Source organism: Dendrobates tinctorius, unplaced genomic scaffold (assembly GCF_039654945.1).
Source record: "Dendrobates tinctorius isolate UK_male_01 unplaced genomic scaffold, ASM3965494v1 ptg000010l, whole genome shotgun sequence".
NCBI lineage: Eukaryota > Metazoa > Chordata > Amphibia > Anura > Dendrobatidae > Dendrobates > Dendrobates tinctorius.
In genome coordinates, this window is record NW_027361678.1 from 9,233,730 (window position 1) to 9,252,797 (window position 19,068).

Consider the following 19,068-nt stretch of genomic DNA (forward strand, 5'->3'; position numbering starts at 1 on the left):
GCTCAGCCCATCTAACGTCTGCTGCTCTCTTCTCATTCCAGGTCGCCTGGGTGCAGGATCTGACAGCGCTTCCATCCTCCTCTTGGTAACAAAGGCCAGCAATATGGGAAGGCACACTGGCATCAGCAGCATCACATGCTGACGGGCACAGTGGCGCTGTGCCTCAACCATGTGCACCATGTGACAATGCAGAAGAACTGATTGTCTGCTGCTTTGGACAGAACGTGCACGTTTTTTTTTTAACTTATTTATTTTTTTAAATTGAAAAGAAATATCAACAAAGGATTTTTTTTTTTTTTTTTTTTTTTTACACCGTGAATTATGGCTACAACAGAAGCTGGAAGCACCATAACCAGTCGGCTGAAAAACCTGCTCCGCTCCCCTTCAATAAAGCTGAGGAGGCACAAGCCTGGGGCCAAGAAGGAAGATATTGGTAGCAAGGTGGGTATATGAACTATTTGTGGGGTTCTTGGCAGAGGTCAATGTGTGTAATATATTAGATGTATGATTAAGGGCAAATTGTTGCTTTATAAGGGTCCATTGTATTTACCGCCGTGAATGTCGTTGGGATGACATCTGCAGCAGAAATTGACAAACCCACAGCCCTTGTCAATTTATGCTCTGTATGTGTTTAAATATCTTATTTTTTGCCAAACGTGCTTGAGATTTAAAATCCAACAAGTGATTTTTTTTTTTTTTTTCCCCACAAGCGAATGCACAAAATAAAATCCACTGCATTTTCACTAATATGTTAAAAGGTACCCTTATGGTCCTTTTAAAAAGGGACTCTATCGGGAGTTTTTTGTTATTTAAACTGAGGGCAGCGTAATGTAGAGGCAGAGATTCTGATTCCAGGGATGTCACTTACTAACTTTTGTGGTGTTCAGGGTTTTATCAGCAGGAGATTATCACTGCAGAACTAGGTGTCAGGCAGTTCAGCTAATCTGTAAGTGTAACCCCACCCCCACCACTGATTTTGTATGCGCACACAATGTTTTTTTTCCCGCCATCCACTCCATAAGCTGCCTGAGAGTGCAAATAATCGTTAAAGAAATGAGGATATGCACTTTTAACCGCTTCAGCTTCCCAAAGAGGTGACGCAGTGAAAAGGAGCGATGAAAGTGCAGGTCACTTCTTTGACGCGGCTCCTGATGGGGAAAACGCTCCAAAACTAGTAATTAAAATGCTGCAAATAAAAAGGCTTTAGAAAATCAGTAACTTCCCAATGAAGGAGCGTTTCCTGAAGCGGTTTTCACTAGAAAATCATTTTTGGGGATGTGAGCACGAATGATTATTTGAGTGGAACCGCCAGAAAAAGTGCCGCAGAACTGCCGAAAAAAACCATAATGCAAAATGTAAAAACAACATTACTGTGCACATGTTCAGTTATTGTTTTTGCTGCTAGTTTTAACCACTTCAGGGTCGGAAGGAAGCCTGTTCATTCGAAGGACTGTTTCTGCTAGGAAACCGCTTGCCATTATGCAAAGTACAGAGAAAAGACGTCGGCAGCTAAAAATGACGGCGAAACCGCTTCAGGAAAGGAGTTGCTGATGCTTCCCTAAAGTAGCTTTGTCCAGGAAAAAAAAAAAAACTGTGTGCACAGTCTAAAAGTTCTCGACTCAAATTTTATATAAACAAGACTGGACAATGTGTTTTATATGGGCTGTGCAAAACAAATATGGCTGCGCTCCTTCTGAAGCTGCGCCATCCTTGTCTCAGGATTGGGATGGAGCTGCAGTACCTGACCAATCTTACCATTTGGCGTGGCGCTGTTTCATACAACGCCTATAAAGGACTGAGTGCTACTTTTGATCCTATGTGTACTCTGTATCGGTCTGGTTTTCTCTTTTGCATTTATATCATATTGCTTCATCTAAAATCTGCAATGAAGCTGCTCGTAGTTGAGCACGATTCCTCCTAGACATGGACTGTGGGTAAGACATCTGCCCGTCCTCACGGCGTGCGCTTTGCCAGCAGAGGTACTAGTCTAATCGTTTCTGTGAGAATCTATAGTAAACAGCAGTTTGGTTGACCAGCGGGAGAATATGGCCGCCACTGTTAATTGGCAACCATTGAAATCAATGAGCCATCTGTGTTTTCTATGGATGAGCCAGATTCTCTTACTGTCTCTCATTTCTAGATGATATATAGGGGTCCGGAATAAGGGGCTTGCACTCTACAGATAATTCTGTACTAGTTAGGCAACCTCGGAAAGTAGTATCAAATACGACACAATTGACATCTAAAACAAAAACGAAGTCACATGGCCTGAAGCCAGCAAAACTATATTATGTGAGTTCTGTGTGTAAATGTGTGACCCGCTGCTCACATAACATTGTGCCTTCAGCACAAAGCTGTCTGCAGTGTTACATAACATGGCATGAAGTCGTTACCTGGTGAGGGTAGCTGGCACACTTTTCAGCAAGTTATACTGTTTCTACTTTTCTCATTTTTGGTTAAATTTTTCACTTCCTGTAAGCGAGACAAGACTTGGTCTTATGCTCACTCTAATAAATGATGGCATTTCTAAAATATACCATCTCTTTACGATTGAGAGACGTTGGACCTGTGGGACCCCACCAATCCTAAGAATGATGTGCCGATAACACTCGGCTGCATTTGTAACTCTTGGGGTATGTATATCTTGGAGGACCACCACAAAGCCGTCCCAAGTTTACACTCCCAGCCAGCATTTAGAACGCCACTCTGTGACTTTTGTTACTTGTGACCTCCTTTGGTAGTTCTACACTGATGGCTGTTTCCGGGCCCATGATGCTGTTTCCACAACTTAACCGGGTGGTCCAAATGTCGGGGGTGTCTAGATCTATCTCATGAATTAACTTGATTTTCTGTAGCAGAAATCTTAGAAAAAAATCTACTCTGCCACATCTCTTGTTCCTGCCACTTTTAATAGTAGAGATGTTCCTCTTCTCTGTAACTCCCATGCGGTACGTATACTGTGCGGTGTACTTTTTTATTTTTTTTTATTATATTCTGATATAAACTACGCCATTTTATATAGCAAAAAGTGAATTGCATATAAGCTCATTGGAGTGGCCTCGTCGGGTTATTAGTGACTTTTGTTTATGTGGGGAGCTTTCCCTATGCATACCACAAAGAAATGTAAATGCAAATTAAAAACTCCCTTTTAAAGGGGTTCTCCGGTGTCTGATATACTAATGAGTTTTCCATGGAACGGTCATCAATATGCATTTTTACGGGAGTTCGACATCTGGTACCTCCACCGATCAGCTACAGTACTTGGCAGCCAGAGCAGAGAGCAACTAACCATTGGGGGAGTCGGGTGTCGGACCACTCTCATCTCATGTTGATAACCTCTCCTATGAACATCACCTGTATATGTACAGTATATACTCGTGTATAAGCCAACCCCCCCTAATTTTGCCACAAAAAACTGGGAAAACTTACTGACTCGCGTATAAGCCTAGGGTGGATAATGCAGCAACTACTGGTAAATTTCTAAAATAAAAATAGATTCAAATAAAAGTAAAATTAATTGAGACATCAGTAGGTTAAATGTTTTTGAATATCCATATTGAATCAGGAGCCCCATATAATGATCCATATAGTTCATGATGGGCCTTATAAGATGCTCCATACAAAATACGCCCCATATAATGCTGCACAAAGGTTAATAATGCCCCCCATAAGATGCTCCATAGAATAAGATGCTCCATAAAGGTTATGATTCCATAAGATGCTCCATAGATTATGCTCCCATGAAATGCTCCATAGATTATGCCCCATAAGATTTTCCATAGATTATGCCCTCATATGCTGCTCCATAGACTTATCCCCCATATTCTGCCCCCATATGCTTCTGCTGCAAAAAAAAAAATAAAATGCTATACTCTTCTCTCCTGCTCAGGACTCGGCACCCGAGATATTCACCTGTCCGGGGTCCATCGCTGCTCACCGCTGTCTGCTGCGTACTGTCAGTGATTGTGCAGCCAGCAGAGGGCGCAGCGCGCGCTAACCAAATCACCGCGCCCCCTGCTGCCTAAACATCACTGACACAGGACGCAGCAGACAGCAGTGAGCAGCGATGGACCCGGGACAGGTGAATATTGGATATACTTACCCCCTCTTGGTGCGGTCTCTGCAGCCCCGCTTCTCCGACTCCCACGGTCTCCGGCAGCTCTTCCTTCTTTCAGCGGTCACGTGGTACCGCTCATTAAATTCATGAATATGCGCATAATCATGAGTTTAATGAGCGGTACCACGTGACTGCTGAAGGCAAGAAGGGAGACCGTGGGGGTCAGTATGATCTGACACCCCCGCTCCCCCGCCAACCCCCAGGTATACAGTGGGGAAAAAAAGTATTTAGTCAGTCAGCAATAGTGCAAGTTCCACCACTTAAAAAGATGAGAGGCGTCTGTAATTTACATCATAGGTAGACCTCAACTATGGGAGACAAACTGAGAAAAAAAAATCCAGAAAATCACATTGTCTGTTTTTTTTTCATTTTATTTGCATATTATGGTGGAAAATAAGTATTTGGTCAGAAACAAAATTTCATCTCAATACTTTGTGATATAATTTGTTGGCAATGACAGAGGTCAAACGTTTTCTGTAAGTCTTCACAAGGTTGCCACACACTGTTGTTGGTATGTTGGCCCATTCCTCCATGCAGATCTCCTCTAGAGCAGTGATGTTTTTGGCTTTTCGCTTGGCAACACGGAATTTCAACTCCCTCCAAAGGTTTTCTATAGGGTTGAGATCTGGAGACTGGCTAGGCCACTCCAGGACCTTGAAATGCTTCTTACGAAGCCACTCCTTCGTTGCCCTGGCGGTGTGCTTTGGATCATTGTCATGTTGAAAGACCCAGCCACGTTTCATCTTCAATGCCCTTGCTGATGGAAGGAGGTTTGCACTCAAAATCTCACGATACATGGCCCCATTCATTCTTTCATGTACCCGGATCAGTCGTCCTGGCCCCTTTGCAGAGAAACAGCCCCAAAGCATGATGTTTCCACCACCATGCTTTACAGTAGGTTTGGTGTTTGATGGATGCATCTCAGTATTCTTTTTCCTCCAAACACGACAAGTTGTGTTTCTACCAAACAGTTCCAGTTTGGTTTCATCAGACCATAGGACATTCTCCCAAAACTCCTCTGGATCATCCAAATGCTCTCTAGCAAACTTCAGACGGGCCCGGACATGTACAGGCTTAAGCAGTGGGACACGTCTGGCACTGCAGGATCTGAGTCCATGGTGGCGTAGTGTGTTACTTATGGTAAGCCTTGTTTCATTGGTCCCAGCTCTCTGCAGTTCATTCACTAGGTCCCCCCGCGTGGTTCTGGGATTTGTGCTCACCGTTCTTGTGATCATTCTGACCCCACGGGGTGGGATTTTGCGTGGAGCACCAGATCGAGGGAGATTATCAGTGGTCTTGTATGTCTTCCATTTTCTAATTATTGCTCCCACAGTTGATTTCTTCACTCCAAGCTGGTTGGCTATTGCAGATTCAGTCTTCCCAGCCTGGTGCAGGGCTACAATTTTGTTTCTGGTGTCCTTTGACAGCTCTTTGGTCTTCACCATAGTGGAGTTTGGCGTCAGACTGTTTGAGGGTGTGCACAGGTGTCTTTTTATACTGACAAACAAGTTTAAACAGGTGCCATTACTACAGGTAATGAGTGGAGGAAAGAGGAGACTCTTAAAGAAGAAGTTACAGATCTGTGAGAGCCAGAAATCTTGATTGCTTGTTTCTGACCAAATACTTATTTTCCACCATAATATGCAAATAAAATGAAAAAAAAACAGACAATGTGATTTTCTGGATTTTTTTTCTCAGTTTGTCTCCCATAGTTGAGGTCTACCTATGATGTAAATTACAGACGCCTCTCATCTTTTTAAGTGGTGGAACTTGCACTATTGCTGACTGACTAAATACTTTTTTGCCCCACTGTATGTCGTGTATAAGCCGAGAGGGGGACTTTCAGCCCCAAAAAATGGGCTGAAAATCTTGGCTTATATACAGTAATTTATTTTTTTTATACTGCAGTGCAAACTTTGATAGTAAAAGCTGTTACACTGTACCTGTGCTTGTGCTAATAACACTCTGCAGTATCGTGAGTTTTGCATATTACTCTTTATACTCTGTATAAGTGATTGTTGCTCTGCTTTGTGCACAGCTGCGTTCAGTTAAAAGATGGCGTCATAATAGCGTTGGCGGGCTGGAGGTGCACTGGTCCGCGTGGAGAGTGATGGAAGAATTCCACGAAGTGATGGATTAGATAATGCCATTTTTTAATGATGCTTTAATAAGAAGGTGCGTGCCTGTTCCCCCACTACGGTCCATGTGAACGCCAGTGAGACTTGCACATAGCACAGCACCACCAGCGTGAACGGATTAGGATTCGTCATCTGGGAGTCATTCCCTCTTCTGCAGATGTAGAATCGGCCTCTTCAGCATTTTCAGCCTTGGCTTTCTCTTTCCTGCTCTTTTGAGGTTTGTAGTGCAGTGTTGTGTTCTGTTTTTTTTTTTTTTTTTTTTTTTTTGTGTGTGTAGCGCTCTTTACTTTTACTCCCCCCCCCCCACACACACAACCATCTTAAGTGATGCTCTACTTGTGTGACATCCTTATAAATATACAAAAACGAAAGGCCAGCAGTCAAAATGTCATATAAAATGCAATATTTTATTGATAATTAAATAATATAATAAGACATAGGTACATGGGAGAGGGAAGGGGGAAAAAAACGGAACCCACAAATGGCTAAAAAAGAGGGCCTAGCATGGCACCCCCATCTCCCAGGAATACAATCCCATGTGGTCGTACCACAAAACAGCACATATAGTAGTCATATGATTAAGTAATTGTAATGTATATCTGCATATTGTGCCAAGACTCAGAGAGCTCACTGTAGATAGAGGTATCTAGACAAGATATTCGTAATAGCTAGACCTACAAGGGATCTGTAATGTTACCTGGACAGAGTGGGGTTAAACCATGCAGCGGCCGGACCCCGACGCGCGTTTCGGAGCGTGCTGCTCCTTCCTCGACGCCCCCTACAGCAGCACCTACAAGGGATCTGTAATGTTACCTGGACAGAGTGGGGTTAAACCATGCAGCGGCCGGACCCCGACGCGCGTTTCGGAGCGTGCTGCTCCTTCCTCGACGCCCCCTGAGGAAGGAGCAGCACGCTCCGAAACGCGCGTCGGGGTCCGGCCGCTGCATGGTTTAACCCCACTCTGTCCAGGTAACATTACAGATCCCTTGTAGGTCTAGCTATTACGAATATCTTGTCTAGATACCTCTATCTACAGTGAGCTCTCTGAGTCTTGGCACAATATGCAGATATACATTACAATTACTTAATCATATGACTACTATATGTGCTGTTTTGTGGTACGACCACATGGGATTGTATTCCTGGGAGATGGGGGTGCCATGCTAGGCCCTCTTTTTTAGCCATTTGTGGGTTCCGTTTTTTTCCCCCTTCCCTCTCCCATGTACCTATGTCTTATTATATTATTTAATTATCAATAAAATATTGCATTTTATATGACATTTTGACTGCTGGCCTTTCGTTTTTGTATATTTATATCTGTGATTGCAGTTGTCTTTATTAATTGTCCTTTATGTATATGTGTATTGGCGTATTCTATCCGCCATGTGATCTAGTGTGGCTTATTTTGGCCCCATACACATTATGTACACCACAATTCTTATTTATTGTGTGACATCCTCTAGAGATTGAGCTGAAAATGGCTTTTAGGCGATATTCACAGGTCAGTGGGCAATGAAGAAAGCTGTCCTTAGCATTTTAAGACCAAGATTTCAGAACGTTTTCTAAAGTTTTGGCTTAGTCCCGGTGGCAAAGTGCTATGAAAAACCATGAGATCTCCGCACAGGCAACAGGTGGAAGATGGGTGGTCCGATACAGAGATTGGCTTGTTCTAACTTTAGAAGTGCAAACTGCAGGAAAAAAGGTAACTTTCTGCTTAGTATGCCTGGAATTTTTGAGGAGTCTGGGCATTATATAACTCTGCACCCCTGCGATACCTTTCAGAATTTCTTATGAATTTATCTACATTTTTACCCCCCTTCTTAAACTGGTCAAAATTGCGCACAAATGATGATACATGACTTAGAATAATAAGTCCTTGTTTAAAGGGGTTGTCCAAGACTAAAACATTGATAACCTCTCCTCCTCCTTTCAGCATAAATTATCAATATTAGATTAGGGGTGGGAGGGGTTGACTCTTGGCACTCCCACCGATCAGCTGATATCAGATCCCATGGCTGCCATAAGTACAGTGTACTTGGCTACGACACCGCAACCCCATTATTATTGCCGCTCAGCTCTCATTTGCTTTAATAGTAGCTGATCTGCAGTACCCAAGAGCTGCCCAAGGCTATTGTGGATCCTGATAAAAGTTGACTGGTTGGCCTGTCAAGTATTGGGCTCCAATCCATCCGACTCATAAATCATCTGTATCTTTAGTCCTGGAGGACCCCTTTTAAAATGATTGCATAATCAGAGACTACCCTTTTCCCACCAATCCCAGTCCCTCACCTGGCAACCCCGGAAATATTGGATTTTGCCATGAGAGCTTAAAGAAGCACTACTCCTCCCATCAAAGTGGTTTTTTTTTTTTTTTTTAATCTTCTTAATATATTGAAGTCATATTATGCAGCGCTGTGTACTTACAATTGCTCATTTTGCCTTCTAACCAGTTAACTCCTCTTTTTCATTAGGTCTATAACATCATGTGATAAATAACCGAAATCTCATAAACTCTATGTAGAAACCGAAGGTCAACTTTGGCTGCATGAGCCAGTACAAAAGTCCCTGATGGGGAGGAGGAAACTGCTGGGTCAGTAGTTGCAGAGGGGAATCATAAATGCAGGTAAAAGAGACTTCCTGTTTCTACAAGGAACTGAGAAAAGAGAAGAATTATCTGGGTAGAGAGGCAAAATGAGTAATTGTAAGAACACAGTGAGATATATATATATATATATATATATATATATATATTTTAAAGGGACAAGTGCTTCTTTAAGACCAGCCAGGTGTTTAGGAGGCATACACTATTATATGGTGGACTTTAAGTGGATTTGTAACCAGATTTCACCATACAATATTAAATAGATATCTTAAACTTGATGAGATTGGTATACTGTACTCCATATGAGTGGATGTGTAATACTTTCTGAAATGTACACTGCCAAATACTTTTAAAATTAACATTTTTATGAGTCCATCTACATAAAAATGCTCAATTTTATTCAGAAATCTGTGGCTGCGGTCTAAGACCTATACACTGCTCGAATAAATAAAGGGAACACTTAACAGAATATAACTCCAAATAAATCAAACTTCTGTGAAATCAAACTGTCCACTTAGGAAGCAACACTGATTGACAATCAATTTCACATGCTGTTGTGTAAATATTTATGTGCCCCTCCAAAAATTGAGAGAAGTATTCAAGGTGTGATACCTTTATTGGCTAACCAGAGAAATTATATTTGCAAGCTTTCAGGACTCAGAAGGCACCTTCATCAGGCTAGATTACAAGTGAATTACTGAGAAGAGATGGCACCATTTAAATAGGAATTACAACAGGACATGAGGTGATACAGGCCAAGACAATCAATTTAAGGTTTTTGTTACTCATGCAAATGAGGTGGAAATGTAATGGAAAAATAGAAATTTTGGGGGGGACATAAGTATTTACATCTATTTTTCTGGCTAACACGGTACCACAATATTTTGTATTGTCCATCGTAATACATACTGTCGTGCAAATGGAATAGACAACAGATGGAAATTATTGGACATTATCAAGACACCCTCAATAAAAAGGAGTGGTTCTGCAGGTGGGGACCACAGACCACATCTCAGTACCAATGCTTTTTGGCTGATGTTTTCGTCACTTGAATGTTGGTTGTGCTTTCACACTCGTGGTAGCATGAGACTGACTCTACAATCCACACAAGTGGCTCAGGTAGTGCAGCTCATACAGGATGGCACATCAATGCGAGCTGTGGCAAGGTGGTTTCCTGTGTCTGTCAGCGTAGTGTCCAGAGGCTGGAGGCTCTACCAGGAGACAGGCCAGTACACCAGGTGATGCGGACAGGGCCAACAACCCAACAGCAGGACTGCTACCTCCGCCTTTGTGCAAGGAGGAAGAGGAGGAGCACTGCCAGAGCCTTGCAAAAAGACCTCCAGCAAGCTAATAATAATAATTATTTTTTCCATGGTGCTGTACATGAGTGTGCATGTGTCTGCACAAATGGTTAGAAACCGACTCCTTGAGGATGGTGAGTGCCCGATGTCCTCAGATGGGGGTTGTGCTCACAGACACACCGTTCAGGACGCTTGGCATTTGACACAGAACACCAGGATTGGTAAATTCGCCACTGGCGCCCTGTGCTCTTCACAGATAAAAGCAGGTTCACACTGAGCACATGTGACAGACGTGACAGAGTGGAGACGCCGTGGAGAGCTATATGCTGCCTGCAACATCCTTCAGCATGACCAGTTTGGCAGTGGGTCAGTAATGGTGTAGGGTGTCATTTCTTTGGAGGGCTGTACGGTGTTGGGCTGTGAGCACAACCCCATCTGTGGGTGTCGGGCACTCGGGCCATCCTCATGGAGTCGGTTTCTAACAGTTTGTGCAGACACATGCACATTTGTGGACTGCTGGAGGTTATTTTGCAGGGCTCTGGCATTGCTCCTCCTGTTCCCCCTTGCATAAAGGCTGAGGTAGCGGTCCTGCTGCAGTGTTGTTGCCCTCCTACCGCCCCCTCCACGTCTCCTGGTGTAATGGCCTGTCTCCTGGTAGCGCCTCTGGACACTACGTTGACACACGGCAAAGCTGCTTGCCACAGCTCGCATTGATGTGCCATCCTGAATGAGCTGCACTACTTGAGCCACTTGTGTGGGTTGTAGAGTCCGTCTCCTCATGCTACCACGAGTGTGAAAGCACAACCAACGTTCAAAAGTGACCAAAACATCAGCCAGCAAGCATTGGTTCTGAGATGTGGTCTGTGGTCCCCACCTGCAGAACCACTCCTTTATTGAGTGTGTCTTGATAATTGCCAATAATTTCCATCTGTTGTCTATTCCATTTGCACAACAGCATGTGAAATTGATTGTCAATCAGTGTGACTTCCCAAGTGAACAGTTTGATTTCACAGAAGTTTGATTTACTTGGAGTTATATCCTGTTTAAGTGTTCCCTCTATTTTTTTTGAGCAGTGTAGTTATTAATGTATTGTGAAATCTACTGACCGAGCTGCTATGACAGGAGGACAGCTCTAGTCTCTTTTTGCTCTGACCCAGCGTGGGGTCCCAAGTGGGAGAACCCCCCCCCCCTTTATGGTGCCCCAGTATAGGGGATATGATTTTTTTCTTTTTTTTTTTTTTTCTTTTGAGAACCCATGTAAAGGGAACCCGTCATGATTCATGCATCAGGAATCGCCTGTGTTATTTTGGCCATGTACGAGAAAACATACTTTGCAAAGCCGGCCAGGGGCTAAACATCTCAAACTAGTCCCTGCAGGTCTCTGGTACCTTGTTCTCGCCCCGATCCCCCATGACTAACAGGTCTAGCATAAGGAAAAACCCATGCAATATCTCTGGCTCTCTCCTCCTTTGTGTGTGTATATGCATGTATGTACGGTATGTGTGTGTGTGTGTATATGTGTGTGTATGTATGTGTATATATATATATATATATATATATATATATATATATATATATATATATATATATATATATATATATATATATATATATATATATATATATTAATAATTTTTCTGTTTAGCAAACGGGTGTTCTTCTCCCAGTTGGCTATAATTGAAGACTCAAGATTTTGTTACGGTAAAAAGTAGGCCATACCTCAGTAACAGAGACGCAGGAACATAAGAAAAATAGTACCGGTCTTAGGAAAAGAGCGGTATTTACACAAGGTTAAGTAAAAAATGTATTTAAAACCTTTAATTTTTTTTTCTTGCTCTTTTGGGTACAGTATTGAAAATCCATGTCTTACTTACAAATATATGTAATATTATATATTTAGTAGTTATTACATTGCCGTGTCTGCCAAGGAAATGGAAAATGCAGAACTGTCTTTGGGTGTTTACAGGGCGGCTGATTGACGGTTTGCCTTCTTGTACAACAGTCTTATCTGGAGAAGATATAATGGGTCTGAGAGCCAAAGAATTCTGTTGCTAGGAGACATGGAACTCTCCCTTTAACTGACTTTTTGGGTCATGCTTCGCACACATGATTGTATATAAACCTAAAGGGGTTGTCAGGGGCTGAGGTTTCTCTGTGTGTTGTTGTTGTTGTTGTTGTTGTTGTTGTTGTGTTTTTTTTTTTTTAATGATCTAATCAGCGACCTGTAGATCTGATCTTTTCTCTTGGTCATTTCCCTCTGACATGGTTGGGCTGAAGCGCACTTGTGAACATCCAAGTCATCCGGCTGGACCACATGTGCTGTCACTGATTCACCACTTCTCTATGAAATCATTGTGAAATGTTGCACCCACTCCCTTTCCTGAAAATCATTTTCATAAAAATGGTTCCAAAACTGTGCTAGGTTGATGAACTATATTAGTATGTGGATATAGCGGTTGCACCTCCAGGTTTTTAATCTCCAAATTCTTTTCAAAGACAGGCAACTGCTAAAATTCTGGCTACCTGAAGCTACCAGTAGGGGGTGCTGTGTAGCTTTTTGCATGCTGGTTATACATAGATTTCCATAAAAGGACAGTATGCAGTATATCTCCAAGCTCCCTCTAGTGGTGGCTGAAGACAGACACGTTTGCTTATGATTGCTGAGGTTTTGTATCAACAAAAACAGAGGACAGATTGTGATTTAAAAAAAAAACAAAAAAAAAACAGAAAAACTTAGACCTAGCAAAGTGACAACCTGTCATTGTTTCCAGGTTGCCCTAGCTGCTACTGTGTAGGATGTCTTGTACTTATTTTTCCCTTCCCACAGGCTAGGGGAAAATTCTAAAATCATAGTTGCTATCCCTCAGCCCGTCCAGCGCTGTCTGACAGTTCCCACCCTCCATCTTTGACAGACTGCAGCGGTGATTTCATAACTACAGCACATGCGACCAGTGCAGCCAATCTCTGGGCTCAGTGATCATGCCCGTGCAGCTTAGATGCAGAACACCCTACACCCTTATATCCTACCTGGAGAAAAGCAGATGCCTACTTCTCTCTCCCCATTGAAGGCACATAACTGCTTGGCCAGAATAAACACTCGTGTATGGAGAGCAGTGGAGGTATCGGTCTGTCAGATGGATATTTGGACAACCTCTTGACCACCTTTTAGACTAACATGATGCATGTCTTCAAGGATGGGATAAGTGTCCGTCACATAACCCTTGTCTAAAGTCTCTGCTTTCTTAGTGTGACACCTGTTTCTTTTTGTCGACCACACAAGTGAATGATGACTAAAGCAAGTAGACATGGCGTCTTGGAAAGCTGTGTGGTTTTTTAGATTTTACCTTTTCCGTACAAGGAAAGATTCCCTATAAGCCGGCTCTGAGCTAAACCCACCCTGCAAAGGCAGTACATGCTGCGTTCTGTCAGACAAAGAGGGGGCTGCCTTCTCTCCTCAGATCTGATCCCAGAATAAATACTGTTGCAGTTCTGGCAGCACTTTTCTACAGATGTTCCCGGACCTGCATAAACACTATACTACAATAGTGGATCCAGCTGCTTTAAAGGGATAATGTTTTTATAAGGCGAAAGCATCCTCCTCCCTATCGAAGCTTGCAGCAGTTTTTTTTTTTTTTTTTTCTCTTACACTTTTTAGAGACTAGCACATCACGATCGGCACTTGTGCCATGGCTGGTTTACTACGATAAACGCTAACATATGGATTTATTACTGTTGGGATCTAGGGCTGGGTTCACACATTGCTTATTTGGTGTGGATATCTAAGCTGAAATCTGCCAAGTGTCCGCATCAAAAATCTGCACGTTTTTTCCGCACTTCATATATAAAAAGGCAAAGAAAACAATGTTGAGCTGTAGGTGTAACCAGCAGATTTAGGATCTCCATTAAAATTGAAGCAAATTGTTAAAATCTGCACCAAAAAGGCTGTTTCCGTAAGAGAAATTGACATACTGTGGATTTAAAGTAAAAAAACAAAAACAAAAAAAAACAAAACAAAACTTTTTGCAACTGGGATAAAAGGCACCTGCATCAATCGGCAAGTTATCACCCGTCATGTGGATAGCTCATAACTTTTTCCACTAGACAAGTCATTTAAGTAAATACTCGTCCACCATGCTTGTGCTGGGGGCTTAACATGCAGAAAGTCTACACGTAAAGTCTGCAACGTGTAAGCTGAGCCTAAGGCTATGTGCACACGCTGCGGTATTTGCTGCGGATCTGCAGACAGTGTACAGTAGCATGTAAATCTATGGGATTTACAATCTGCTGTGCACATGCTGCGGATTTTTAACTGCGGAAAAGCTGCGGTTTTGAATCCGCAGAAAGAAATGACATGTCACTTCTAGTCTGCGGATTCTGCTGCGGTTTACCATCTCCTCCTTACCTGCGGTTCCGCAGATACCAATCCGCAGCGTGTGCACATAGCCTAAAAGGTGTTATAATCAGGATCGCAGGTTCACACTTATACTAAGGATAACTCGCTGATTGCCAAGAGAGCCACATTGCAGTCCACGGACTCCTCTCTCCCATTTATGAGACGGACTTTCAAAAACTGAGCGGCCTCCAGTGGATGGAGCAGCGATTGGTGTGGAGTAGCATTTAGCACAGGTAACATTCCCATCGTGTAACCTGTACATTGGAGAAGGTCATGGACATGAGCTAAATGTAGTCGATGCATTGACCACTGGGTCAGTGATCGGGCTCTTATCTCTATGAAGTTCATGTATAAGTTGTGTGTCTCCCCCGAAGGTAAATTCTCATCCCTGACACCAGTAATGGCGGTGACCACAAGTGCTGATGTCCCAGCTTGATCCGTGGTCATGCAGGTTCACTTGTCATAGAAGGTTTCCACACCTTTCCTCCCCCGACCTCACACCCTGGGTCCAACGTTGGTGCAGATGCTTATTGCCATAGCCGCACAGCTTGTGGATCCCGTCTCGTCATTAAAGGAGTCACCACAATGAGACCAGTAACGGTTGGGCTTGGGGTTACCATGCAGACCTCATGCTACAGGGACTCGCCTGAGTCTACACAAAGCTGACAGCCGTGCACGCAGCACCACTCCCTGATCAGCATACAGCTCAACAGATCTTTATAGGGAACTTGTCCTCAGATAATCACCTGCGCTGTGGTCTCTGATCACATGAGAGGACAGAAAAGAATACTTGTGTTCTCTTTAGTATATAGATGTGTAAACAAGGCCTAGGTCCACCAAACTTTGCACTGCAGGTCATGTCTTATAGCTGTTTTCTGTGAGCATGAAAAATTGGCCAAAGATGGACATGAGTGTGACTTATCTCCTATTATAGATTCCTAAACTATCTACACCCTGCATAAACATTGAAGTTAAATCTTAAAAGATTGTTCCCTACTTGACATGTTATCCACTAGGATAGGGATTGGTGGGGAACCAAGCAAGTTATCACCGAGAGTGGAGTGCTAAAATATCGCTGGTATAATGGAGCGGTAGATTCATATGTCCATTAGTCCAGCTCTGGATTTGGTGCCCAGCAATCAAACACCTAGTGGCAAGTTCTACCCATCTTAGCAGGTTATTGCGTATCCACAAGTTATAACTACACACCATTTTAGGTTCACATGCGCGCCCGGCTCTTGCGCCTTTTTCCCCTGTGCAAATGTGCGCCCCGCTCTTGCGCCTTTCTCCCCCGTGCACATGCGCACGCCCGGCCCTTGTGCCTTTCTCCCCCGTGCGCATGCGCCCCACCCCCCGGCTGTCGCGCCTTTTTCCCATGCGCATGCACCCCCGGCTCTCACGCCTTTTTCTCCTGTGCACATGTGCTGTGCTGAGATCACACAGGGATGCACACATCCTGATCTGTTAGCGCTTGTAAAGCGATCCTATAATCCTGTTGAACTAATCCTATAGAGTATATAGGCTTTATTATAGGTAGTGAAGTTCTCCCTGAATGCAGGCTCCTGATCTGTCACACGTGTCTATACCTGTAAGAGGTGACGGTGGTGATGGCCTATTTCAGTGGATCTGATTAACAGCTTTGTAAAATGAGCTGCTCATTATTGAATAGAACCTAGGAGTTTTTTTCTCATCTGGGTGTTATATTGGCATTGTGAACGGAGATGAATAAATGAGCTCACGGTGACTGTAAGATTCGACATTTCGATCCATGTAGCGGTCATCCTCAGCCAACACATGAACTGCATCCAAGTAAATAATATGAAAACTACTTTTACTATCGGCTACAGTAAGTTATAATATTAGATACTGACTGACCAGGCATTTATGGCCACGTTCAGTGTATCAAGAACTTGACAAGACTTGAAACGGAGCAGCTAGGTGAGTGTTAAAGGATATCAGTCAGCAGGCTTTTGCTATGTAATCTGAGAGTAACTTGATGTAGGGGCAGAGAGCCTGATTCCAGCAATGTGTCACTTACTGGGCTGCTTGGTGCAGTTTTGATAAAATCTGTTTTCTCTGCTGTACATGTAGCAATTCTCAAATGCTGATCTGCGAATAACCCCGCCCACACCACTGATTGGCATCTTGCTGACAATTGGTGGTGGGGGCAGGGTTGCTTAGCTAGCCTGCTGTACACTGAACACCTTTTCCTGTGTGATAGTCTCCTGCTGATAAAACACTGATTGTGTTGAAACTATAGGAAGCTGCTGAACAAGTGACACATCGCTGCAATCTGGGGTCTCTACCCCTACATTATTTTGCTTTCAAATTGAATAGCAAGAACCTGATGGCAGATTCCCTTTCAATACTTTTTGAATACTTATTAAAACAAATCTTAAAAAGTGACCTGTCGCCAGTGTATCCCGACACTATTCTAGGCCAGACATGCTCTGCAGTGATGAACAGTTAATACTCTGACCCATTACAGTCTGTTTTTTAAGGTTTTCAATCTGTTTTTTTTTTTCCCCCATATTCCCAGAGGAAATCATTGTACATTACAGCAAGAACCGAGCAAATTTGCAAATACAAAGCAGATAATTTCTTCTGTTCTTTCTGCAGAGTATTTTTGCTGATTGTGCACAGAGGAGTCTGGATCGGCTGCACCCTCTAAACAGCCACAAATTGCCCCCTTTTAGCATTAGTGACTGGCTGGGATCGGGGTGTAGCTGTCAGTTTGTGCCATAATTGAATTTTCTTCTATGATCATAAAGCCTTTTATGCGTCAATTTTGACGTTTCAGAAGTCTCCGTGTTGTAGTTTTCGCCTTCACTTTTGCTTGTGTCTTGATTTTCACTTTGAATAGTACCAATAGCAATATGACGACAATTAGCGGCTACTCTGCCCGACCCAAACCACTTCCTCCCCAGGGTACATTCATATTAGAAGTGCTGAAGATTTTTTTTTTTTTTTTGGTCAAAAAATCCATGATGCAAAAAAAATATAGCTAAGTCGATAAAAATTTGTACAAAGCTGATCTCCATGCTGCATATTCATATACCCAAACATCGGGGACAGTGATGATAATGTGTGCAAACTGTAAAGCGCTGCAGAATGTTAGCGCTATATAAAAATAAAGATTATTATCTGCTAGACATGCATTTAATAGATCAGATCGTTTTCACTCCGTGAGGCCTCCAGCTAGGGGAAGGTGGGAGCACCCTCCCCTCTGCCCTCCCATACTGCTTTTGATGATTTGGGGTGCACACCTTTTGGGAGTCATGCAGAGTTAAACAAAGGCACACACAACTTGAAAGTTGCGTTTAGTTTTCTAACAGAAGTTTTACCTGTGGTCTTCCAGCTGCCCTTTCGGCCGTGTTCTCCGACTTTCCACTTTGTTTCTGCAGCACATTACGGCCCCTGTGACCCGAGGGCCGGTATAGGTCGTGTTTGCAAGCAGTGAGGCCTCTTATGTTGTATACATTCCTGTCATAGGCCATCGCTGGCACATGCCTCCAGAAAGGTGTCAGATTGATGATTGCAATGTGCTGATGTTTTTGCATAGGGAAGACCTGTGACTTTTGATTAGAACACCACTGAATTCTTATTTTATCACCAGTGTGATGCAAGTCAGTGCCCACCCCTTTATGTATGTTTGGTACAAGGGAACCCTAATGGCTTTTCTGATCTAAGAGCAGGAATTTTGTCTCCTGTCCTCAACTCTAGACATGTACGATTGAGCATCTGAATAACACAAAAGGTATCCGTATACATCTTCACTCTACGGGAACCAGTGAGCACCCAAGCCCTTTCGGCCAGTCCTAGAAATGCTGTTATGGTGCCCGTTCATGGTTCATCTTTGTTGGCTGAGCGCTCATTTGGCCTACCATTATCTCTCCTGATTTCCCCCCCCCCCCCCAACCGTGGAGGCTTTGCTGAATAACCCAACTTCCCACTCTTCCGAAAAGACACCTCCTCCCCATACCCCTCCGCCCCTGCAGAAGCTAAATCTGAGTATTTGTTTTTTCGAACAGAGAACATAAGGCGACCACATCTAAACCACATTTGCTTACTAATTTATCAGTAAGTAGTAATGGACTTTTCAATAAGTTGATGGGGACACGTTATTCACTTCAGTTCTGCAAAACTAAACTATAGTAGATGTCCTCCTGGGCGACCCTCTCAAGAGACGTGATGAATATGTATCCTAGAGCCTTCTATGTTTCAAGTAGACAATGGATTAGCATGGTCCAACATGGCAATGGCCGCCTTGACTGACAAAAAAGAATTTGCCTTCTAATAGAGACCCCGAGAAGACCCCTCTGCACTTGTCCAGATCCGCTCGTTGGCGAGTCCTCACCTCATCCATTCCTCGCACTCCCTCATTACTGGGGTTTTGCTGTATCTGGCAGATCAGTGTGCAGTTTAATCTCGCATGCCCAGTATGTTTTATGTTGGAAGACGCTATAGACCACCGGTGAAGATCTCTCAAGCTAGCTAGTTGGAGACCTCTGTCTGAA

The 19,068-nt window shown here is 43.3% G+C and overlaps 1 protein-coding gene across 11 annotated transcripts in view; it reads left to right on the forward strand.

Annotated features, from left to right (window-relative positions):
* Positions 1-19,068, forward strand: part of MAPKBP1 (mitogen-activated protein kinase binding protein 1) — a 159,392-nt gene that overhangs the window by 5,794 nt on the left and 134,530 nt on the right. For all 11 annotated transcript variants that reach the window (XM_073586506.1, XM_073586491.1, XM_073586533.1 and 8 more), the window contains exon 2: positions 42-441. In XM_073586506.1, coding sequence (XP_073442607.1) covers positions 322-441 — 120 coding nt within the window. In that variant the 5' untranslated portion in view covers positions 42-321. The remainder of the gene's footprint in view (positions 1-41; positions 442-19,068) is intronic.